Source organism: Lissotriton helveticus, chromosome 1_1, assembly GCF_964261635.1.
Source record: "Lissotriton helveticus chromosome 1_1, aLisHel1.1, whole genome shotgun sequence".
Lineage (NCBI taxonomy): Eukaryota > Metazoa > Chordata > Amphibia > Caudata > Salamandridae > Lissotriton > Lissotriton helveticus.
Window position 1 is genome coordinate 1,627,348,977 of NC_136057.1, and position 25,712 is coordinate 1,627,374,688.

The 25,712-nt window shown below is 45.6% G+C and overlaps 1 protein-coding gene across 2 annotated transcripts in view; it reads right to left on the bottom strand.

Moving 5' to 3' along the window:
• Positions 1-25,712, bottom strand: part of LOC144829387 (uncharacterized) — an 815,409-nt gene that overhangs the window by 403,480 nt on the left and 386,217 nt on the right. For both annotated transcript variants that reach the window (XM_078688502.1, XM_078688493.1), the window contains 2 exons: positions 17,554-17,626; positions 16,591-16,673 (listed from right to left, as the gene is read on the bottom strand). In XM_078688502.1, coding sequence (XP_078544628.1) covers positions 16,591-16,673; positions 17,554-17,626 — 156 coding nt within the window. The remainder of the gene's footprint in view (positions 1-16,590; positions 16,674-17,553; positions 17,627-25,712) is intronic.

Below are 25,712 nucleotides of genomic sequence, written 5' to 3' on the forward strand. Positions count from 1 at the left end.
GTACTGCAGGCCAGTCTTCCATCTGCTCCTAGGGCAGTTCAGTACTCTGCCAAATATATCCTGCTTGCTCTACAGGAGCGAACAAAGTCACTTCGCGCGTGCTATCTCTTTTTTACTATAGTGGCCAAAGGATCAATAAAAAACTTTTGACCCAAAACTGTGTCCAAAATGTAGAAAGCATCTTCTAAAGGTTATGCATGTATTTGTGCTGTTTTGGAATGCAGTGCGCTGCATTCTCAGTGCAAATATTTCAAACTCCCTGTGCAAAGTTTAGAAAGGAGACATTGCTGTCTATCTGTTAAAGCACCGTGGTCCCGCCACCTTCGCAGCGACTGGCTCGAGAGTACCTGCTGCCATGCATGGAGGAGCACGGCATCTGCGTGCTCGACGACTTCCTGGGCCCGGTGGCGGGCGAGGGCGTTGCGCGGGAGGTGCGCGAGTTGTGAGGCACGGGTCGCTTTACGGACGGGCAGTTAGTGAGCCAGAAGAGCGACTCGTCGCAGACCAGATCACCTGGGTGGAAGGCAGCTAGCCCGAATGCAAGGCCATCGGGGGTCTGATGAGTTGCATGGACGACCTAATCCGGCACTGTAATGGGAAGTTCGGCAACTCCAGGATCAACGGAAGGACCAAGGTAAGTGCTACCGCTGTCGTCCCTACTTCACTTATTTTCTGAGCCTTCTAGTCACTTGCCTTGTTTGCCCGAGTATTGACAACAGGTATCGTGTGAACCATTCTTTCCTGAAAGCTTTCTGCTCCATATGCCTACCCTCTCTGGCAGATATTTTCTACTCCCAGAGTCTGCATCTCGTCCTTGCCACTGCTCTTTTTTTTAGGTTCGAGATGTTTCCTCTTTCATATGCTTGCTCCCCTCGCTCTGCTTTCTTCCCTGCACCCTCGCTGTGCTTGCTTCCCTACACCCTCACTGTGCTTGCTTCCCTGCACCCTCGCTGTGCTTGCTCCCCTGCCCCCTGGCTGTGTGAGGGTGGCTCTGTGTAGGGGTGTAGCTATTGGCATTGTAAATGACAATGCCATTTATTTAATGATTAAGCTATTGGCAATGTAAATGACAATGCCATATATTTATGATTTAAAAAAAAAAGAAATGTCATGAGCAATGCCAATAGCTCTACCTTTAATGATGCAGAGACCATTGCATTGTAAATGCTTGTTTGTTTGTAGCAAGCAACTGCCCTGCAAAGACTGTAAAGCAATTTCTCCTGGAATCAGTGCTTAAGTTTGAGCCAGTGGGGGCTAACAGCAATTATTTTTCCATATTAGATCATTAACAAGCAGATTAGGGAGGGAAAAACACAGATTGGAAAGAGGGAGAAAGGGAAAGACGGCAAAGCGGTCACTAAGGGAGAAAGAAGGAACCTGCAAGAGCGGAAAACAGGGAAAGGGAGCATCTGGTAGTGGATTAAAGGCTACCACCTTGGTATTCTACATGCTGACATTTAATTGCACCATCCATTGGCTTCTGAGCAGAGCTGCGGTACTGGCACTCTCTCTCACAAATTAAACACTGCCTCTAATCAGTGGCTAGCAAGTAGATGTTTGGAACAAGGTATTTAAGACTGCTTGGCCAACAAAAGCCTGCTGGTTGGCTGTAATCGCGCTTAGAGAAAGTTTGTAGTGTTGACCAAGTAGCAGCTATACAAATGATTGCTACACAAAAGACCGTAGTAGCTGCCTTTTTACACATGGAATATGCTGAAGGCTGGAGGTGTAACAAACTCTTAGGCCTTAGCATAATATAGGTCTTATACATGTAACTATCTATCTACCATTGTAAGGAAGATGTTACCCAGTAGGCATCTGTTATTGGAATGTAGTGCTGTAGAGTCACATGATGTGCATACTTCTGCCATTTAGTGTTGGGCCCAGATGTGTGCAAGTTGTCTTTCTTCTAGGAAGTCTTTCGAGTCACAAGATACTTTGATTCCTCCTCTTGCTGGTAATGCACATGGCCATCGACTCCATTGTTAGATTGTTTTTTCCGCACGGCGGGTGAGGATCGAATGAGAAGCGAAGCAAATTATAGAGTAATGTTAATGCAAAAGAGGGAAAATAGATCGTAAGAGACACTGTACTGGCTATAGGCGTCAGGAAGGAGGTTGGGCACTTGTGAATCTACAGCACTACATGCCACAAACAGATGCCTACAGGGTAGCATTTTCAATTCGAGGGATGTGTGCTGTAGATGCACATGCTGTGGCATAGACTGTAAAGCAGTCCCCCCTCCCCCCCCCGAAGCGGTGGCTAGCCTGTGGGTGCTGCATCATATTGGAAAAGTGTACAGACTACTGCCTGGCCTGCAGTGGCTAGTTGGTGTGATAGTACATCCACACAGTAATGTTTTGTAGAAGTTTGTGGTGTGGATTAGGTAGCTTCATTGCATAAGTCAGCTACTGGAATGTTTCCCAGGAAGGCCATAGAGGTGCCTTTCCTCTGAAGGGATTGGTTCCAGGAGGAAGGGGCAACGTTTTCTTTGCTTTAGAGTAGCATGTCTGGTTGCATTAGACAATCCATCTTGCAATGTCTGATTTGGACAGAGCTTTCTCTTTATGGTGTTTAGAGTAAGTAACAAATTTGTTGTATGCTCCCAAACGGTTTAGTTCAAAGTAGTACATGAGGGCTCATTTCACATCCAAAGTATGGAGAGTTTGGTCCGCAATGGATTCACGTTGTGGGGAAAACAAAGTTCAATGGACTAATCAAGGTGGAACTGGGAGACTACCTTAGGGAGGACTTTGGGGTTGGTGCAAAGGACAACCCTATCCTTCTGAACGTGGAAGAAAGTTACTTTTAAGGTTAATGCCTGTAGCTCATTACACGCCTGAGTGATTGGATAGCAGCTTGAAATACCACCTTCCAAGAAAGGTACTGAAGGGGGGAGAAGTGGAGGGGCTCAAATGGAGGACCCATGAGTCTTGTCAATACAATGTTGAGATTCCATGTCGGGCTGGTGGAACACAAGGTGGAATGACCCTTTTGAGCCCTTCCACAAAAGCTTTAATTACTGGAATTCTGAAGAGAGATGTGCTGTCTTTTCTGGAGGTAAGTGGCCACAGCAGCCAGGTGTAGCTGTATGGAGGTGAAGGCTAGGCCTGAAATACGCAAATGAAGCAGATTGACAATATCCTGCACTGTGGCGTTTAAGGGATCAATAGGTTTTGAGTGACCGTAGAACACAAACCTCTTCCACTCGACTGCATAACATGCCCGGGTGGTAGGTCTGTGTACTGCCTTGAGAATGCTTATGTATTCAGGTGGAAGAGTTAGGCGCCAAATCAAAGTTGAGAGACGTGGGGTCTGGGTGCCTGATTTTTCTATAGTTCTGTGTGACAAGGTCCGGCCTGTTGAGCATCCTTTTGTGTAGAACCAAAGAGTTTGAGTAGTGAACCAAGGCTGGCGGGCCCATGAGGGAGCCACTAAGATGAGGGTGAGATGTCTGCCAGAGCCTCCGAACCAGAAACCGAAGTAGCGGGAGAGGCGGAAAAGCATAGGCAAAAATCCCTGACCAACTCATCCATAGAGCATTGCCTTTAGATTGTTGGTGTGGGGACCTGGGAGTGAAGTTTTGGCATTTGGGGTCCTCTGCTGAGGTGAAAAGGTTTATCTCTGGGAAGCCCCAGCCCTGAAAGTACTGAAGGAGGACTTGTGGGTGGAGTTCCCACTCATGAACCTGTTGCTGCATCCTGCTGAGGAGTTCGGCAACGTCGTTGTTGACTCCAAGAAGGTATTCAACTAGCAAAGGGACTTTGTCGACTGTCCCTTTACAGAGTGAGGCGATGAGGCCCACCGCACGTCTGGAAGAATTTACACCTGTCTCTCTTGAGGAGACCTTGAAGGCTATTTTAGCCATTAAATCTGGATCACCTCTAGACCCCTGTCCCCCCCTGGCTTTGCATACTCTAGCAGAGACGGTTAACCCCATAATTAATGGGATTATAAATTCGTCTCTAGCCGCGGCTGATATTCCGAACGACTGGAAGTGTGCTGCTGTTAAGCCCCTCCAAAAAAAGGCACTGGCCGATCCTACTATCCTCTCCAACCTACGACCCATTTCCCTGTTGCCTGTGCTGTTTAAACTGGCCGAAAAGTTCGTCAATAATCAATTGACGAACTTTCTGGAGATTAATAATATCTTTCATCCCAACCAGTCTGGGTTTCATTCAAAACACTCTACAGAAACAGCCCTGCTTTATACAGCAGAGACCCTACGAGCAGCCATGGACCTGGGAATGAAGGCTGTTCTAATTCTACTCGACCTGTCGGCAGCCTTCGATACGGTCTCACATAACATCTTAGTGGACCGTCTGGCTGCCGCAGGCGTAGGGGGAAAAGTCCTGGCGTGGCTCACGAATTTTTTTGAGTAATAGACGTCAAGTCACAGTGCTGGGTCAACACCAATCTGAAGCAAAGGTCGTCAGCTCAGGGGTCCCTCAGGGCTCGAGCTTAAGCCCAGTACTGTTCAACCTGTACATGGCACCCCTAGTAGAACTGATCGCGTCATTTCAGATCAGTTCAATCTCATACGCTGACGACACCCAACTCATTTTGGTGTTGGATAGGGAGCGGCCGGATGCTGAAGAAAATCTCAAGGATTGTCTAACAGCAACTTTCAAATGGATGACTGACAATCATTTGAAATGTAATGCTGGTAAAACTGAAATCCTACCGTTCGGAAGTAATAACTTGTTTTCCCCTGGAGTATGCTGGCCAGTGGATGCGGAAACACCTCCCAAGACTATCACATCTGCCCGCAATCTAGGCATCAAATTTGATGACCAGCTGTCTTTCAAACATCAAGCAGTGACAGTGGCCGGAACGTGTTTCCAGATTATAAAAGCTTTGAGAATTTTTTTTGATTTTCTCCCACTGTCGGCCAGGAAAACAGTGGCAGTGGCTTTAATAAATTCCAGGTTGGACTATTGCAACGGGTTATATGCTGGAGCCAACAAAACCGTCCTCCATAAATTGCAAATGGTCCAACATGCAGCCGCCCGGCTGGTGTTGCGTTGGCCTCGTAGGTCCTCTGCCTCGGCAGCACTCAAACTGCTCCATTGGCTACCCATAGGGAAAAGAATTTTGTTTAAAATTCTTATAATTACTTTCAGAGCCTTCCATCAACAGGGTCCAAAATACCTGTGTAATGGTTTTAAGAGATATTACCCCACTCGCTGTTTGAGGTCTGCCAGTCAGAATCTGCTTACAATCCCCCGATTCAAGCTAGTAACAAAGGGCGGCAAATCACTCTTTGTATTAGGCTCCAAGGCCCGGAATAAGCTCCCACCCCACCTACGTACACTCTCTCAAGAGTCACACTTTAGGAAAGCACTGAAAACGTGGATTTTCACCCTGTCTGAAGCGACGTGTTGGGAACTGGTGTAGTGTGTAGTGCAGTATTCAGGTCATTTCTTTCCCTCCAGCCCCTTCACCTAGGCTGGATAGAGCGCCAAGATACTCCTTGGAGTGAAAGTAGCGCTATAGAAATAACCTTTTACATTACATTACATTACTTTGTGGCAGAGAGCCCATCACTAAATGCTCTAGGCTAATTGCTTGAGTTGGGGTGACCAGTTGTCAGCCTGTTTCTGAAGGTTATACATGGCTGTCGTGTTGTCATGAGTATGACCTTGCCTGTCAAGTGAGGTAGGAAAGCCTTCAACGCTAAGTGAATGGCTAGAAGTTCCAGGTAGTAGATGTGGAGGCCCTTGTGTTTGTGCTCCCATTGGCCCTGAACAGTCAGATCCTGTAAGTGCGTACTTCACCCGTAAGGGAGGCATCCATTCTGATGGTACTTTGCTGAACTTGTTCTAGAAAATGCCACCCCTGCGACAGATTTTTGGTGTTCCAACACTGCAGAGAGCTACAAATATGGTGGTCGATCAACACTAGATCGTCCCAATGACCCTTTGCTTGAGACCAATGTTGTGATAGGCACTCCTGCAACGGGTGAATGTGTAGTCTGGCATGGGGTACTATATCAATGCAGGAGGTCATCATGTCAACAAGGTGCATGACTGTCCTGAGCTGGACCTGACAGTTTAGTTGGAAAAGAAGCATTAGTGCTTGAAAGGACTGGAACGGATCCTGTCTGGGTTTGGATAGGCCATGCCAATCTCAGAGTTGGAAACTACGCCTAGGGAGGGTTGGATCTGGAGGGGTTGTCTGTGGGATTTGGTGAGGTTGATGGTAAACCCTAGGTCGTGTGAGCGGTTTATGTTTATCTGAGTGTGTTTGTAGCATTGCTGGTGGGTAGCATTTTTGATCAGCAAGTTGTCCATGTAGAGGAAGACGTAAACTCCCCGTCTGCGAAAAGGAGCAGCTTGACTGCAAGACATTTGGCAAACACGTGAGGTGCAGTGGTGATCCCAAAAGGGAGCACATTGTACTGGTTTCCGCTGATCACAAACCGGAGATACTGGCAATGAGATGGGTGTATTGGTATGTGGAAATGGGTATCCTTCAGGGCGAGAGCAGTCATGAAGTTGCGTAGTTGCAGAAGCGGAATAACCTTGAGAATAACCAAATGAAAGTGCTCTGAGTTGATGTATTAATTGAGGTGCCCAAGGTCCAGAATGGGTCTAAGGGAACAACCATTTTGCATTGGGAAGTACATAGTATACTCCTGTGCCTTGGTAATGATTTGGGATGGGTTCTATAGCCCTCTTGAGAAGTAGTGCTTTGACCTCTTCCCTGGGTAGCCTTTAGTGATCCCAGAGAGTTTGTTTTTCAAGGTGGAATAATGGGAGGCATGGAAATGAGCTTCAGGCAAGAACCATTTCAGAAAATGTTCAATAACCATTAGCCTGAGGTGGCATTCTGCCAAATGGAGAAGAACTGTTGAAAACACCAATGACAAGTGTCGTGTAATTGGAGGGGCGGAGGAGAGGCAAGTTGGGTGGTGTTGGCTGTTCCTTCGGGGAGCCACCTTTACATCTGCCTTTTGAATTGGTGCCTCTGTAGGATCCCCTAAAGCAGCCTCTGGGAGAGGGCTGCATGGCCTGTGGACGTGGGTAGGATCTGGAGACCTCTGGGGAGGTGGTCTTTCAGACTCTACAGAAGGTGTGCATATAGCCTTTGTGGTCTCCATAGGTTTTATGATCTTTTCCAAAGTTTGGTCTACCTGGGGGCCGAATAGATGCTGACCATCAAACAGCATGTGAAGGAGGTTCTGTTAGACCTCCAGCTTGAGGCCTGAAATATGAAGTCAGCCATAAATGTGCAGGAGTTCACTCCTCTGTTGGCAGTGTCCACAGTATCTAAAGTGCAGCAGATAGTAGTGTTAGAGAACGGTTTCCCTCTCAGAGAAAATCTAATAACCTTTTTTCCTGTGGCCCCCTGGGATTTGCTTGAGGACCTCTTCCATTTTATCCCAGTGGGCATGGTGAATATCTGCAGAGTAGCCCAACGGGGTTAGCAATGTACCTATTTTTGGCTGATTGCATGGTCACTCTTTTCCCTGCAGCGTCTGTACACTTACTCTCCTTGTCTGGTGGAGGGGCATCACCAGTTACTTGAGAGTTGCCTCTCAAGGGCTGTAGAGACCACAAGCAAGTCAGGAGGTAGCTACCCCCAAATGTAAATGGAGGTCAGTAGGGGGAGGCCTTGTACTTTTTATCCAGGCTTGGAGTTTTGACGCTAGCACAGACGGAGTCTTGGAAAATGTCAGTTGTGTGGGTGGAGCGGTGGGTGGAGAAGAGGTTTCTAAAGACAAAGCTGTTGTCCTCCACAGGCTCCGTGTGAAGATCCACCTTATAGAAGGAGGTGGCCCTACAAATAGGTTCCAGATATTAAATAGAATCATCTGTCGAAGATGTGTAGGCAGGGTAGAAGTCTAGGTTTGTATACCCCAGTGGGTATACGTCGTAGGAGTTCCATAGGTCTTTTGACGTTTGATAGTGGTTTACGCATTCAAAACGCCATGTACTTATTCGCGGTTCGAAATGGAGCTTGTGTTAGGTGCTGGCTACGCGTTTGTGGAACTATGCTTTACACAGTAAACGAAGCTTTGATTAGTAACGCACAACTTATTTTATGCCGAACGTGTAGCCAACACCAGCTCCGTTTCGAACCGCGAATAAGTATATGGCGTTTTGAACGCGTAAACCACTATCAAACGTCAAAAGACTCACACATATCTTAACCACGACATTTAAGCACCAGTTGGTTTCTTTTCATACACTTGTTTTAACTCACACGGAGCCGCCCGTTTTTCATCGAAGACTGGTTTCGTATATAATTGGCATTTGAACAGACCGACTCCATACCACTTTTTTGGGCGCACTGAAAGGTATATTGCACCATTATTTTTGCACCGCATGAATGATATCCTAAAAACCACGTTCTCCATTAACATTGTCATGTTTATATATCTCGACCACTTGAATCCACAAAACTTTATGCAAAGTTACCACCACCCGGTTACCAAGCATGATTCACCATGCCCATGAAATATATAATAGACACAAACAATGTGAAATAAGAATATAGTCCCTCATGTTATTCACGTTTATCCCAGGACCAATCCCTGATGAAGGGTACAAATACCCGAAATGCATTAGATGGATGAAATTGTCCATACACTAAGAGTTGCATAAGAAGCTTGAAATGAAGATACAATGTATGAATAATAAAATACATGAATTTGTGTTCATCAACAAGAATCTGTTTACCTTCGTTACTAATTGAAAGAGCCTATTTTGAAGGACCAATGTAGTGCCCTGGGGGGACATATTCCATGAAGGAAGTGCAGATCAGAATTCCCTCACTCTTGCCTTCCACCTCATGTAGTACATGCGTTAGTCTCCTAAGATTTATCCCCATGTAGCGATTCGGGATACGCCCACGCTTGTCTTTGTGTACCAGGTCTCTCATCATAGGGTTCAGTCAGTTGGCCAATAGTTGACACCAAATTTTTACGTCTGTGTTTATCATGATAAGCAGACGACACACCGCTGGGTCTGAACTATCCCCCCCAACATACTGATCCCCCTTCCCCCATGGTTAGCGGTAGTACCCCCATCCCCTTAGCCTCCAAGTAAACCTAGAGGAGCCACGTGTGAAGGCAACACCAAGAACTCCTGATAGACTTTAGATGGGAACCCCCACCTCTCCCTCCCCCCACGAGCCTTAGTCTTCAGGATCATCCATAATGCCACACGCAGCTCGTCTAAAGTGATGTCTGCCATCAACTTAGCAATCACCTCCTCACCAACCCACTTGAGGCGCACTCACCCAAGAAAGCCCTAATCAGGTCAGTTGTGAAAGTGGGTTTCCTCTATAGACCTACCTCCAAGTGGCATCGGAAGGTGGTCAAGATGGCCACCCCTGAAGACATCATTGCGCCCTCTATAGTAATTAAATGGTGTATAGGGGTAATGACCACCTCCCTGCGCAAAATCCAGGCCAATGTTCTGCCAGACTTAGCACGTTCTCGATGCAATCTCTGATGGTATTGCTTCAGAGTGTTTTTATCCAATATGTCCCACATGTTCGCAATGCGATCGTGCACCTAGACATCCTACCTATGGAAAGCTGGATCAGAGAAATCCTACACCAGCAAACATAGCCAAACGAGCCTCAGCCGCCTGGAGCTCCCCCTGCAGATGGTGCAGCAGCTCACAGGTCAGCCCCATGCATCGCACCGCTGCAAAGACCTCATAGCCTCCCATTCTGTAACCCTGCAAGTGACCGTGCTCCAGTAATGCTCTAAATATTCAGTTAAAATAAAAGGAACAGTTGATGGATGGAATGCTGAATAATGCAAAAATTCACCCCCAGTCACAAAGATCTGGGTTTATCCATTGTTCTTTGGCTCACCACGCCATCCCAATTTGGACCCAGGCGTATGCAAATCAGTCTTGACCCTGTTCCTCATGGGAACAGTCCAGCCCGAACTGCAAAGCCAAGTCCTCCCTGGACCAGAAACAAGCATCCTGGGACCGGTTTCGGGGATCACCCCTCATCAGCCAGGTTAGCTTGAATCCAGTGGCGCAGTGAGCGTGGGACCCTTGTCTGGGCATACCCTTCCCATTTAAGGCAACAAAAGCAAAAGGAACGATTGATGGACGGAATGCTTAACAATGCAAACATTCATCCCCAGTCACAAACATCTGAGTTTAATCCATTGTTCTTTTGCTCACCATGCCATCCAAATTTGGACCCAGCCATATACAAATCAGTCTTGACCCTCTTCCAGCCCGAACTGCCAAGTCCTTCCTGGGCCAGAAACAAGCATCCTGGGACTGGTTTCGGGGCATCACCCTCATCGCCAGGCTAGCTTGAATCCCTAAGTGGGATCGTATGCCCAGATGTGGGTCCCTTGGTTACAGTGCCACTGTATTCAAGCTAACCTGGCTGATGTGGGGTAATACCCCGAAACCGGACCGAGGATGCTAATTTCCAGTCCAGGGAGGACCTGGCTTTACAGATCGGGCTGGACTGTCCCCATGAGGAACAGGATCAAGACTGATTTGCATATGGCTGGGTGTAAATTGGGGAGCAAAAGACCAATGGATTTAACCCAGATCTCTTGACTAAGGGTGAATGTATGATTTATTCAGCATTCCATCCATCATTTGTTTGCATTCCACTAAATATTCAGTTAGCGCCGGAGACAGTGCCTCCTTGCCCACCACATCCAACTTCAGTGTACAACTAACAGGGGAGTGATCGGACGAGAACCTAGTCAAATGTGACACAATCATCTCCTTGGCAAGGGGGATCCCGGCCACTAGCACCCTATCCAGGCTGCTAAATGTGCTGTGTGGCATGTGTACAAGTAGTGCATTGGCAGGAGCGAGCACCAGGCGTCATCACCACTTTCAAACCGGTTGCCATACAGGGTTTCGTGCCCAAACGAGGGGACGGGAGCAGTCTATCATGTTCTCTAGTTAGTATACCGCTGAAGTCCCCTAACCACAAAAGAAGCACCTCCGTATCCTTGCCCTGCCAAGCCCATCTTAGGCTATCCCCAGGGAAACTCCGGGCTCACAGCTGCTGCCAAAAGCCCCAGCACAATCCAAAAGCCCAGCTGGAGCCCAGTCAGTGATGGCCCAGAGCATGCAGCAGAAGCTCTCCTCTGGTACTCTGGGGCCCGGTGCAGCAAGGCCTCAGGCATGGATACCAACCGGAATCAGGCATTTACCCTTTCAACGCAGCTTGGCGGGATGCTCCCTGCCCTGGGCGCCTCAATCTCGGGGAGCCATCAAAGACGGAGCACCAGCCCTGCTACAGCCATGCGCAGTCCAGCGGCTGGCTCTCTCCTGCTACTGGCCTCCGCCACTCCCAACCTTGGAGGGCAGGACCCAGCCGCCCCATCCTCTGGGCCAGCTGCGCCCAACCTACTCCATGGAGACTAGCTGCCTCCTGCACAGGATTTCATTATTACCCCCTCCTTGTAACTCAGGCTGTCAAAGCTTATTCCAGCCCGCCTAACTCACAGTAGGCCCATTCAACATTGCTGTCCCAGTGTCAGTCTCAGCACCACCAGTCCCAGTCTCCCTGGTCACTCCTCCGTCAAACTGCAAGCAGCAGGTGCTCCAAATCGCAAGGTGCACTGCTCCACTGCGTCTACACAGCATTCGGGTGGCAGGATTATGAAGGATGCAGGCGGTCCTGCCAGTCATCTTGTTAGGCCATGCCCAGGAAAGGGGAGGGTTGAAGAAAAGGGTGGGGTGATGTATGTGTGATAGGTATGGGGATAGTAGCCTTGTCTGCCTTCATGCACTGCTTTGGTGGGGTTGTAATATCCAAGGCCTCCCACGATGGACGTTTAGAGGGTTGAGCAGCTGCAGATCCCGAAGGGCAGGTGAGGGTCTGGGCCGTGTGAGAATGAATGGCCAAGTGTCTTTGCCAGGGAACGATCTCTTCTTCTAATTTGTGGGGAATCTGTTACAGAGTGCCAGAGCGGAGGTCGGTCTTGCTGGCTGACGCCGAGTGTTTAAGCTCACAAGATGGCTTAGATTTCAGCACCCATGGTAGGGTCAGTGCAGCGGCGTAAGTGATAGACGCAGATAGTCAAGCCGGTGCCGGTATGTGGGGCACCGAAGTGGGCTGCCTCACTGATTTCTGTCGCACAGAGCCAGAGCTGGGTGGTACATTCAAAGATTGTGGTTGTTGATGACCATGGTCTGAAGGCAGTGGTGACCAGGTGGCTTGTCTCTGGTGTTCCAGAGTGGCTGGATGCCCCTTTGTTCAGGCTGCTCTGCTGTAGAGCGATGGTGAGGGGCATCATACTCATTACCTGCTGAGCTGGTGGAAGGTCCTCAAGCTCCAAATCGGAGTCAGAGCTGTCCTCTGGGTAAAGACTTTCTCTTCTGCTGCCGAGGGCTGTGGATGGTGCGCCACCTTGATATTTTCTGGACCCAACTGATCTTGTGCGCCGTCTTTGCTCCTACGCGACATCATGAGATGCCAATCTCAATGGCCTCTGCCGCTCCTTTTGCTCCAGAAAGACCTGTAAACATCACAAGCGGCTTTGTGATGCTCAGCAAAAGACAGACGTTGCAGATGTGATGGAGATCAGTGCACAGATACTGTGCTTGGCAGCGAGGACAATAACAGAATGGCATCTGTTCCATCACAGTCTAGGCATGGGGGAGATATGCGACAAACAGACAGGAGTAGGCCCCAACGGTCGAGGCCCCGGATGATCTGAACCACGTTTGAGCGACGTCACAAACATCGACCCAAGAGCAGGAAGAAAGGGAGATGCAATTGATTACAATAACACGGAGGTAAGGAACCCATGTGGACTGAAAAGAGCACTGCGGTGGTGTTAAACCAGAACACAAGAGAACACATCCGAACCAGACGGCAGAAATAAAACAATCTAACAATGGAGTTGTTGTCCATGAGCATTACCAGCAAGAGGAGGAGTCACAATGACCTGAAAGAATGCTTTAACAAAAAAAACTACCACACATCCAGGTCCAACAATAGATGGCAGGAGTATGCACAGCATGTGTATCAACAGCCACACATGCTTCAAACATATGCTTTCCCAAGTGAGGCTTAGCAAAAGTGAATATTTGTTTTCTCTTGCAAATGGAATTAGTTCCAGCTATACAAAACAGGAGTGCCCTCTTGAGATCTTGAATGTGTAAAGCCCTTTCTGCCACAGAGTGGGGAAAAGATGGGCAAATTGAATGTTTGACATGAAAAGGGAAACCACAATAGGTAGGACTTTTGGGGTTGTCCTCAAAAGCATTTGTGTACTTTAGTAAATGATTACTCTGTAGTTAATGCTCAACATACGGATTCTCTGAAGAGATGTGATAGGAGCCAGACATGCTATCTTCTGTGACAATAACTGCACATTACAGTCATGCAGCATTTAAAGGAAGGACCCATTAACCTTTAGGGAATGACATTGAGATTCCAAGTTGGGTATGAAGGCATCCTTGGTGGAATCACCCTTCCAAGGTCCTCTGTGAGTATGACAACTATCTTTAAAAGAAACACATGCTGCTTATTCTCAATGCTTCATTTGTAAAAGACGAAGTGCCAAGGCCCAAAGTGTTGCTCACAAGCCCACATCCATAGCTATTGTACGTCAGTGTCTCGAAAAACAAACCGTGAAATCTTAATTACACCTCATGTCTTTAATTTACGACTGACTCGCCCAGCCCCTTAAATTCAGTTTGCAGATTTCTGCTTTCTCCCTCTGTCACATATTTTCTGCATTTCTCCTTTTCTTTTCTCCTTTGTGTGTTTTAGACTCTCCGACTGATGAGGAAAAATAAATACAGTTTCCTAAAAATGAGCGCCGGTGGGCCCCAGCTGCAACCACTGGCTCAAATAAAGCACTGCCTGTTCTCATTGTAGAGTGCAGGTGTAGATGGATGGAAATGTATTCTAGTCCGGATTTCAGTAAATTACAAATGATATCCTGAACTGAGGTTATTGAAGAGTCTATTACCAATGCATCAGTGAACACATCCTTCCCACTTGGCAGCCTTGCAGACCAGCCTGGTGGGTTTGCATGCCTCAAGCAGGCTTACCAACCATTCCTCTGGGATTTTCAAGTAACCAAATTGTAACTGAGTGCCAAACTGCTAGATTCAACTGTCTGGATACAGGACATCAGCCTCATGGTAATTTTTCATGCATATGCACATCCATCACCACTAGCAATGAGTACCAAAGTTGCCTTGCCCACAATGATACCACTAGAATGACACTCATTGACACATCCCACATTTTCCTCAAGGCGTATGGTATTGGCAAAAGTGGAGTAGCATCAGCAAATATCACTGACTTGTTCATTCATAATCCATCACCCTTTGACTGTGGGTGGGGCAACTGAAGGCAACGTTTTTGCATTTTAAACAGTAGCAATTCATTTTTATAGCATTGTGTCGACATGGGGCTGAACAAATCCTTTCCATCAAAAAGGACACTGATCAGATGATGCTACAAATCAAGTCTGAAACCCAAGACTCCGAGTCAGGCATGGATCCTTAATTGAATGCAGTGGTTAATTTCTCGCAAGACAATATTAGCAGTGTCAAATGCAGACCAGATGTTTGCATTCAATATCACATTTCCTTCCACAACCAGCTCTTATTATAAGACTGGGCCATTAGGGGCTGTCAATTTTTCTCAATCCGAGGAGTGACAACCCTAACCTTCACGGCATCTTTAATGTTGTCTGCACTGGTCATAAGCATGCTTCCGACCATGCAGAGATATTGGTCAGCTTGTGGTTCTGTGCCACTCTCTCTATGACTGCATGATAGGCTGTGGTATCGTTAGGTGGGGAGGCCTGAACAGGGTAGGGATTCAAGCCAATCGTTGCCTGGGTCAACCTGATAATCTTTCCAAGGGTCATCACTTTCCCACTTTAAGACAGTATCATAATATGAGTCTCGGGTATTATAGAGACTATCTTGGTCCCAATCGGTGTGGTCTGAGTGACAAAATAGCTGTGGTAAATTAGGTGGTGGAGGTAGGTGGTGGTTTGAGCTGCCTGGAGTAGAAGGTTGAGATGATGGCCTACTGTACTTGTTCTCAACTATCTTGAGATAGAAAGGACTGTTGGTCCTCTGTGATGTGCAAATCAGACATGTCTTTATAACTCCAATAGGATTAAGTCTACAAATATTTTGTGCTGTAATTCTTGCGTAAATCCAGAGCATAATCCTTTATTGACCTCAGGTAGAAACTCCACCTCCTGCCCCCCCAAAACTTGAGAAATGCCAGGATGTGCTGGCATCAGCAGAGTCTGTGGTACATGCTCAGATATAGTGAATATGGGTCGTGGAATAATCAGGAAAAGAGGTATCCCGTACACCCATAACATTCTGTGACTGCTGCAGCTGCTGAAGAGGGCCTTCTTCTGTGATCATAAAGCAATGTAGACTTTTAGTGAAAGTGAAGCAGAATATAAACGCCATCCATGGTGATGTGATGGTGAATGGATATACTTTAATTGTAGCGACATGGAGGTGTAAGAAGATGCCTCGATATCAATGAATGCTACAACCTTGATCGAGTCAACAAAGGCAAAGTTGTTTTCCCTTCAACTTAGATGCTCTTGAATGGTCAACAGGTGGTGTCCTTCATTAGCACTAATAAGCTTGATTGGTTGAGCAGATTGCCAAGAGAAATGGTGTCTGTGCTATTTCGCATTCTTTTCTTCTCTAGATTTCCCTTCAAGTAAGAGGGCAAGAACTGGAAGGCAAGCTAGAAATATTGCATGAAAATCATATGCCACCTTCTTTCTTCTGCAGCAGGACACTTCACAAATATGCCTACCCTAAGTAAAGAGAAATAAGTAAGCAGATATACCTGAAACATCTCTTTGTAGAGCAAATAATTTAATATAAATGCTTTAGAAGGTCCATCCAGTAAATGAAGTTGCAAAGGACCTCAATATGCCAGGAGACATCAAACAAAATAAGATTGTAGAATGCTTTTGATTATTGTTAATTATGGACTTGGCAGAGAATAGTTTTCTCTCTTCAATGGATAAACCCTTGGAAGGCAAAAAACAGCACAGCGTTGAAAGACCCTCTTCTTACATGAAGCCGGTAATTAAAAAAAAAACTTTAGTGTAGCAAGACTAAAATTATTGTTCCGTAAAAAAAGCATATTTCTATTTCTGTACTTCCCAAATTTCGGTTAAGTTTTCCTTTTGGAAGGGGCCAGACTATACTGAATTCATGCTGCAATGTGCTCATTTTTGGATTCCCAGTAGGTAATCAGCATTTATTTTTAAATAGGTGCTCTGTATATTTAAGAAGTGGCTTCTGCCATGGTTAGTCACATCTTCAAAGGCTTTTAATGCTGCTCCCTCGTCTTAATGTTGACGTCCAGTAGCAAATGCTAACTCTTGGAACCCACCCCATTACTAGTAACCCTGATAATGTTAGAACGATAGGGAAAAAGTATCTGCAGTCAGTCAATGAGAAATACTCGCATATCGATCGTAGACTATTTTGGTTGAATAAGTCTGATAGACTTATGTAGTTATAGTAAATTTCTCAGAAGAAAAACACTTATTGTACATAAGACAGTTAAATTCACTGCTAAATTACTTCTATGGATTTCTAGCGCTTTCACACCCATACTTACCATGTTTCCATGGGTTAGGTTTTGTGTTCTCGGCAGGTGATACTCGACCAGTCGGACTATTTAGCCTTTGTTCCATTTTAGTTCTAAACAAGAAAACAAGACAAAGTGAGATTGCGACACTTTAACATAACGATATGAGTGGTAACAGAAAGTAGTATGTGATCCTGTCAACTTTAAGATTGCACTAGGTGAGTAAGTAGAGAAGAGCTGCTCAAAGGTGTAATTTTAAGTTGGTGCCAAATTCATGTATGTATGATCTTGTACTATGTACAGTGATAACTCAATAGGAATGACTGTTAACAGATCCTGCTATCATTAACGTGTTCTAATTTTATGACTATTGTTATACCTTTAGGTTTTATGAGGGTTATCATATTGAGCTAAAAATAAAGGTTTCCTTCAGTCAAAGTGACATTGATTCATGTAGCACCTAAATAGAATATTCAGGTTATACATCTCAATAAGATATTGGAGTTTAGAGATTAACTCTCTTCATGAATTAATTTTTCTCCAAGTTAAGTGTTTGGCATTATTTGCACCACAGATAGTGACTGGTAAAGTCTAAACACTTTATGGCCTGGAGAAAAGGCCAAGAGAGAGTAGCTGAAGGATGGCATGCTGGAGCTTGTAAGAGAGCTTTCACTGAAGGACACATTCATCAGCCCTTTTGTAAGGTGTAAGGTGCAAGGATTGGAAGTAACTATTTGTATTCTTATAAAGAACATTCTGTAGTCAAGTAGGTGTGGGCTGATCCTGAACTGGATGGCCCCTGGAGTGATCGAAAATAAAGTTAGGCCCATGTGGAGATGAATGCTAGCCAAAGTAGGAGCCCAGGTTTGTTCCCTAGCCTTCCGCTGAAGTGTGTCCACTCATATGGACCAAATCAAATGTAATGTATCCAAATAATCAGAAAATAGGTAACCAAGTGTTCAATTAAACAGAAATAAGTCCACAGCCTCTTACTTTTGAAAATTCGGAAAAGAGCTGTTTTCACTCTTGCGTGGACTGAAATGTGTTGGTGTTAAAAACGATGACTCTATAAAAAAGAAATCCAAGGAAAGAGTTAGCTTAGTAACAAATAAATAAACAAACTTTCGTAGACAATCATTCTTGTGTAGTGCCACATTATTATTTTTTGGTTTAACAATTTTAGTTTCTGCTCTTTATTCTTAAATACAGCCATTCACAAGTGTTGTTTGTAGGGGACAGTGGCTCAACTATTGATTTTATAAGGGGTTGTTATGAAGGTCTTATAAAAACATGGTATTTCCCGATCACAGAGACCTGGATCACAATGAAAATTCTATACTCAATGGTGCACTAGCAAATGACCCATATACTTAGTGGCTTGATGAAAGCCTTAGATAGTGCACCTTCAAATACAAACTGGGCACCAGGGGTCCTTGTACCCGAAACTTACTGTGATGTATCGCCACACTCCTCCCTCTAGTGGTTAAACATACCAATAATATGGCGTGGCCTTCCAGTACTGTCTTGGGGATAAACCTACCATAATTGGTTCCATGCAATTTAACCAGCACTTTGTAATTAACAGCAGTGCAAAGGAAGTAGAGTGGATTCAGATATGCATTATTTACAAGTGATCATGTACCCTATTTATTCATAAGAAACCTGGAATTTGCACAGTTTATGTTAAATTTACGACATGTGTTAAACTTCCTCTGCTATGGACTATAGACTAGATTCTTTAATCAAGGCGTTGGGATCCTATTTCTATATCAATGACTCTTCCCTTAATGAATATACCATGAACCATAGTTGCACTGTGTAACTAACACAGGGTTATTTATATGCCTAGGATCTTCTTTCCCCCTTCAAGATACTCAGACTGAATAACATCAATGACCCCAGAAGGATCAGCTGGTGTACAAGACGTGCCATCTGTTCAAGACATCAGAGGATGAGGAATGGAATAGACTTCAGTGTTAAAAGAAGATATTTCGACCCACTGACATGTTGCACTACAATCCAGGGTTGCAGTGCATGCAAAAAAAGAGTCTAGTGGTTGGAACGAATCAAAAATAAGTATGGAATGTATGCTCCCTGTAGGTCTACATTTTATTATATATAATTACCCAGTGGCAGTATCTACTAGGTAGTTCTAGTTAGAACTGTTTTTCCAGATAAAGAGCGTTTTTTGATTTGCAAATAACTTTATAAAGATTTGTTTATTCAAACACATCAACATCATTTAAACATGGTGTTGAAACATAGGTACACAAGGAATTCAGCAAATAGATACCTTCACAGCATTCATTGGAACAAATCGCGTCCCAACACACAAGGTATAGTACAGTAAATAGGAGAATCGCAGTCAACTTGTAAAGCAATGCATGACATTGGAATGATGGGGAATTGCAGTTACTGAGCAATCAGAAATGTGCGTTAATTCAGGTTCGATCAGTTACATTGAAGAAGCTTGGTCAGGATATAAGCAGCTTAGTTCTAACTGAGCCATATAAGTGCGATGAATAAAATTAAAGTGGACAAGCTTAAGCCGCCTGTTACCAGAAACTTTCCCAGTCAATGCGCACACCCTGCCCAATCCTTATCAGTCAATGGATCTCCCAGATCCGTATCCCAGGACTCTTGAGCCCGCAGAGTCCCATGGCCACATCCGCCCCATGGCGTTATATAACAGAGACATCAGGTGTCTCTCTGTTGCACGGATCAACATCACCCTCAGACTACCAGACACAAAAGGAGCCATCGGGCAAGTCCATGTCTGCCTGGGAAACTCAGCCAAGCCCACGTACTGTAAAAAGTGCCCAGGTCCCACACCGAACTCCCTTTGACCGTCCTCAAAGTAGATAAAGATCTCATTTGGGTAAAAGTCACCCCAGGTATCACAGCCACTCTTTCACACTGGATAGGTCATGCTGGCCTCCATACGGTGAAGAGGGACAAGTATCCATACTGGAAGCTTCCTGTGAAAGGGGTGCCCTACGAAGCAGTACGTTAATCAGATGTTACCACACTCAGGCTGTCACATGACCACAAATGGCTGATCGGTTGACATTCCAGTTCCTTCCATTTTTAACACTGCTAGGTTCTCTAAACCCACACATCTCACCAGTAAACGTTTTTCCCAATTGTCTCCCTCCACCAGCCATCGCGCTGCATGCTGAATCATTGCTGCAAAGTAATATAATTCCAATCACAGCACCTCCAACCCTCTCTCCTCATAACGTTTCATCAGTATAGTCCTGGATACTCTACCCTGCCCACCCGCCCATACGAAGGTAGTGATCAGGGTGTCCAGCTTTCCAAATACCCAGGCGGGGAGAAGGCATGCTGTATAGTATGAAGAAAATGTGAGAGAAGCACCTTCTTGCAGATTGTGATCCTGCCTACGAGTGAGACCGGCAGGGTGTTCAAAAAGGTAACTGAGGATTTCAGAGAGTCCAATATCAGCTCATGTTATATTGCAAGTGAGCCTTCCTTGAGTGAGCAAATTACCCAAATTGTGAAATCTATTAAGCTTCCTTCGGAAAACTACGTCTGGGAGGCTATCTACAGGAGCCCTGCTGGGAGTGGAAACAGCAGCAACTTTCTCCTATTTAATCGTAGTCCAGAGACCACCAGAAAGTCATCAAAGATACGCAGCCACTTTCCAAGCGACCCCATGGGCCTCCAGAGAAAAAACAGCGCATCATCCGCATAGAGCAAAACTAGGTGTCTCGTCTCTCCCACAGGTATGAACCACCCAATCATGTCTATGTGAACTCGGATTAAAAGGGATTTCCTTGTGAGGGCAAACAATAAGGGCGACGGTGGTCATCCCTGGCAGTTGCCCCATACCAATTCCCAGCCCTCAGAGCGGAGTGAGCCAATCCTAATTTGGACATATGGGCTCATATAAAGCATTCAGATCCAGTCATGGAATTTTGGGCAAATGTCAAAAACCCTTAGTACTTCCAAGACGTAGCTCCACTCGACTGTATGGAATGCCTTTTCTAGGTCTCCTGCAACCCAGAGCATCTGCTGGCACTATTCTTCTACCTCAGTGATGTCATCAGTGATGTAATTTGAGATGACATTAGGGCCGTCATATTAAATGACAGAGCATGTAAAGTGTGATGTAATGTGTAAGGTCATAAGCAGTGCATGGCGGGGGGCAAGTTATTGTTAGCTATAACGGTGAATGAGGTTTTTTTTTTAGTTCAGAATGTTAATGTTGTCTCTGACATTGACATAACTAACATTAATTTAACCACTGTTTTTTTCAGTGTATGTATGTATATATCAAGTCCATTTCAGTTTGCCAGTCAGTGCCAAACCACAGGTGGTGCAATGTAGGACGATACCGGTCAGCGCCCTACTTTTGGAACTTGCTCCTTTCAATTAAAAAGAGTCCTTGCACTCCATGGAGAGTATACCACCTTTCTTTATTTAAATGCCACTATGTCACTCACAGAGACGCGTTTCAGCACTGTACTGCCTTTATCAATCTGTATCATCGTGATGACTGTTTGATTTATGCCTTTATGATTCATGAAGGGAACACTCCTTGTACACCTTTAGCAGACTGGCCTATCCTGATAAATGTTATAAACACAAATGTACCAGTCTGCACGGTGAGCATTTTAATGTTCATATTCTTCACGCAAAACAATCAAAATGGTGCAAGTTCTTAAAATGATGGCATATACTTTTCTTAGTTCACCTTGAAAATAGTCTTCCATTTAGGCTTGTGGTGCTCCATCCTCTCTACTGCTTAGCAATACTTTCGCAGTGCCCTGATCCAAAGTCCTTGGAATTCAATCGACAGACAGGCTTCTCTCAGGAACACATGCCTCTCAGCCATGAGTACAAATCTCTTGCAGCAATGGCTGGCAGTTCCTGCCTCGTCCCAACTCCAACTCCTCACAATACCAGGCGCGAGGGCTGGTCGGCCGCTCATCTTCCACTCTCCATTGCGGTTTGCTGTGCAGCGCCAAACCACAATTGGAGGTGGGACGAGGCAGGAGCTGCAAGGACCCTTTTCAATTGAAAGGAACAAAAAAAAAAAAAAAAAAACAAGGCGGCAACGCCGAAACGCGTCTAAGCAGATACTGATCGAATAAATCGAGTTTGGATTCAGATTCATGGTGTCAGCGCCTTCTTTAAATCGGACAAGTTTGGCAAGATTGAATATATATATATATATATATATATATATATATATATATTCACTGAAAAAACCATAGGTTATAGACCATATATAGTTAGGAATTAGCATTTAAAAAACCTTATTTTACTCACACAAAACCATTGAAATTCCATATATAGTTAGTTGCACTAACTATATATCGCGCACCCGCAATCCACTGCTGATCATGTCACATATTACATCATTCATGACATGGTCAGTGACATCACTGATGACATCACTGATGACATCTCAAATGACATCACTGATGACATCACTGATGACAACATCCAGTGACTGTATGTTTCTGTAAAGTTAAAATATGTCTTACATATTGAAGAATGAGTGGATGTATAAGTGTCTGGATGAAGAATTTAGTAGGTGCGTGACGGACTGTATGAGTGAGTGATTAAATGTGTCTCACTGAATGCATGGGTTAGTGACTAAACTGTCTTAATTTGTGCATCATTATGTCTGTTGTGATGTAAACTGCTGCATGTGTTGATCATTAGCTATACGAGAGGCTATATGTGTTATTAATTGGTTGCCCAAGTATTTCTATGGGAGATTGAGTTTGTGTGGGGGTGGCTGGAAGGTGTGTGACTCTGTGCATAGATGTGTGAGCAGTTTATTCACTAGGTGTATGAGTTCAAGAGTGCATGTGGAAACAGCTACATGGGCAGTTGACTGTGTGCATGAGTGTATTGATGAGTGAATGGATATCTCAATGCTACATGTCATAGTAAGTACATATGTAAAACACAGTACATGTGAGAGTTGGCATATATAAATAACTATGCATGAGAGCCACTGAATGAGTGAGTGGTTGTATCGATCATTGTGAACTTGTATCAGGGATTGTATAAGAGAGTAAATATGTGTTAGTATATGTTTCAATAAGTAAGGTGTGTTTAACTGTATAGTTGAAGAAATGGAGGTGAGATTGTTTCTTTGCATGACTGACTGGGTGTGTGAGTAACTCCATGGATGAGTGGCAGTGTGTGAGTGTCTGTATACACTGAGTGTATCTAAGGTTATATTAGAGTCTGAAGAGGTTTATCGTATTAGCACAAGAATGATGTCAAATGAGATGTCATCAGTGATGTCATCAGTGATGTCATTTGAGATGTCATCAGTGATGTCATCAGTGATGTCACTGACCATGTCATGAATGATGTAATATGTGACATGATCAGCAGTGGATTGCGGGTGCGCGATATATAGTTAGTGCAACTAACTATATATGGAATTTCAATGGTTTTGTGTGAGTAAAATAAGGTTTTTTAAATGCTAATTCCTAACTATATATGGTCTATAACCTATGGTTTTTTCAGTGAATTTCAATGGTTTTTTAATAGCAAATATCATAAGCTGTCGAATGTCAAGTACGTGGTAAGTAAAAACATTTTCGTGTTTATGCACACTGATCTGCTTTGAATGCTGCCCCCCACCCCTCATTTCTATTAGGAGTACTCTCTCTTTGCAGATAGTGAAGGGTAGTTAACGCAGGCCTTTGCCCCCGTTGTAATCCGTCGTGCCTGCTTCTCTCTCCATTTGATTGATTGTTCTCTTTGGTTCATTCTCTATTTACAAACAAGCACAGAGTCGCAATACTCTGTTTAGTCTTTGCAGATAGCTAAAAATCGTGTAAAAAAACAAAAGGAATCGAGCAAAATCACTAGGCCACTAATGGGATCTCTTTTTGACCTCCCTAAAATAGAAACATTAGGAACAACCTGTTGATAATACCAATGTGTATGTACATAAGCGGCGTTGATTTGTGTTCACAGTACCCCTTGTTGATTGTTTGAATCGAGCATTGAATTGTTCGAAGTTGGTTCTCTTAAGAATCTTCTCTGCCTGCAAACGAGGAAGAATAGGAATATTCTCTCTCCCTTTGCAGATAGTGAAGGGTAGGTAACGCAAACCTTTAACACGTTGTGCCTATTTCGTTCCTCATTGATTGATTGTTTCCCCAAACATTGACTGTTTGGGAATTGGTTCTTTTTGGAGGTATTCCCTGTTTGCAAATATACGTAGGAAAATCTTTGCAAATAGTGAAAGGGTACGTAATGCGGACCTTTCTCCCCCGTTGTAATCTGTCATGCCTATCTACTCCCCACTGATTGATGCACCTGTTTCACCCGGACCATTTACTAGAGATACGTCATCTGGCCCGACCAGAGAGCACCCCTAGTGAAAAGGACATATGCAATAATAACGAAGTGATCACTGTATCCTGTTAACAGAAACTTTAGCATGAAACAACCTGGAAAGAAAAGAATAGGAAAACGAAAATCAGTAGGCCACTGATGAACATGAACTTTTATTAAACAACGAACAAAGAAACGATAACATAACGTAATGATAAAACCTATTAATGTCCTAGAAACAAGAAAACGTTAAAATATGCCAGTGGTGAGAGACCAGAAAAACAGTAAGAGAAACCAAATCACCCCTCGCTGTCCCACCGCCTGCCACGCCAAAAAAAATCGATAGACTAGGGAAAATGCAAGTCAGTAGAACATCCGCCCCCACTCTGGAAACTTCCAAGGTGGGGCAGGGTTGCGGCTACGCCCAGCCGGGAGCAGCCCATATAAGGCGGGTCCTGCTGCCACGCCTCGGCCAGGAGATCCTAACGTAGGGTGTAGCCGGAGGAGAGGCCGAGGCCAGCGGGACCCGGCCAGGGGATTGCCTTTACAACGCTGAAGAGTTGCAGGGGGGGGGAATGTCTCCTCGACCCTCCCCTCTCTCTCCCAGTCCGGCCGCGGTGGCCCTTGAGAGTTTCAGGTAGTCCCGCCACATGCTCTTCCGGTCCGGCCACCAACGGTCGGGGGGCCGAGGCCGACGGGATCCGGCTGCAGCCGATAAACCAAGGAACCCGTTCATGGGGCCAGAGCCAGGGGCGTCCGGCCGCCATCCACCGGAAGCCCGGCCCGAAGACGGACGGGACACTTCTTCTTTCTTGAATAATGGCTGCGACAACACTGGGGGGGGATGTCTTGCACATGCCTCCGACCCCCCCCCCCCTTGTCCTCATCGCCTGGTCCGGCCATAACAAATCTCAAGCGAGACGCCGTGGGGTGCACTGGGAGGGAGAGACGGTGCGAACAGGCCTCTCCCGCCTCCCCAGGTGGAGGCTTCCCAGCTGCACCCTCAGCGCTCCAGGCGCCCGGAAAAGGGTTCTTCCACTGTGGCCATGCTGCAACGTCTCGCCCGGCAGGGTGGAGCCCGTCCGCTCATTTGACCCCGCGATCGCCAGTAGCTACCGAAGTCTCAAAATGGCGGTCGACCTGGCAAGAGCAGGCCCAGCATAAAGAAATGGCCCGGTCACTGGTTGACTCCACCACCGTAGTCCTCCACGACCTTGAAGATTCTAGAGGAGCCGCGGGAGTCTCCGACCCCCGATGGGGAATGACTGCCATGATCGCCCGTGGAGTGACGAAACTGTATCCGCGGGACGTCGCCGCTCCCATGCTGGCGCCAGCCTCACTTTGAATTACTAGAATCCTGCAGACCTCAGTTCCGGTGAAAGCACAGTGTGACCCGGTAGGAAAAATTGTTGCACCCCCTCCCCTTTTTGACTGATAGTTCAAACCACCGATCCTTTCCTTTGCCCTTTTAACGGAACTTTGGACTGCCTCCCCCTTTTTTACATTTTCTAGAGAAAACAAAACATTAACCACTACATTAGCATAGCAGTTGACACCAGAACTGTTTTCAAATTGAAAACCAACAACATCTTCAACAGAATCCTTTTTGTTTCTGCTGTGACCCTGCTACAGCACAGGCATTGTCCCCAGCAGTAATTCTGCAATGCCGGTAAGAATAGCTGTGGTGCCTACTGGACTCACTCACCCCCGCGGCGCCCCACGCCGTTATTTGCTGGGCGGCAACTTACTAGACATCACTTTCGTGCCATCTAGATTTCAGCGCGTTCTGCTGCCTTGGAACTATTCGCACAACAGAC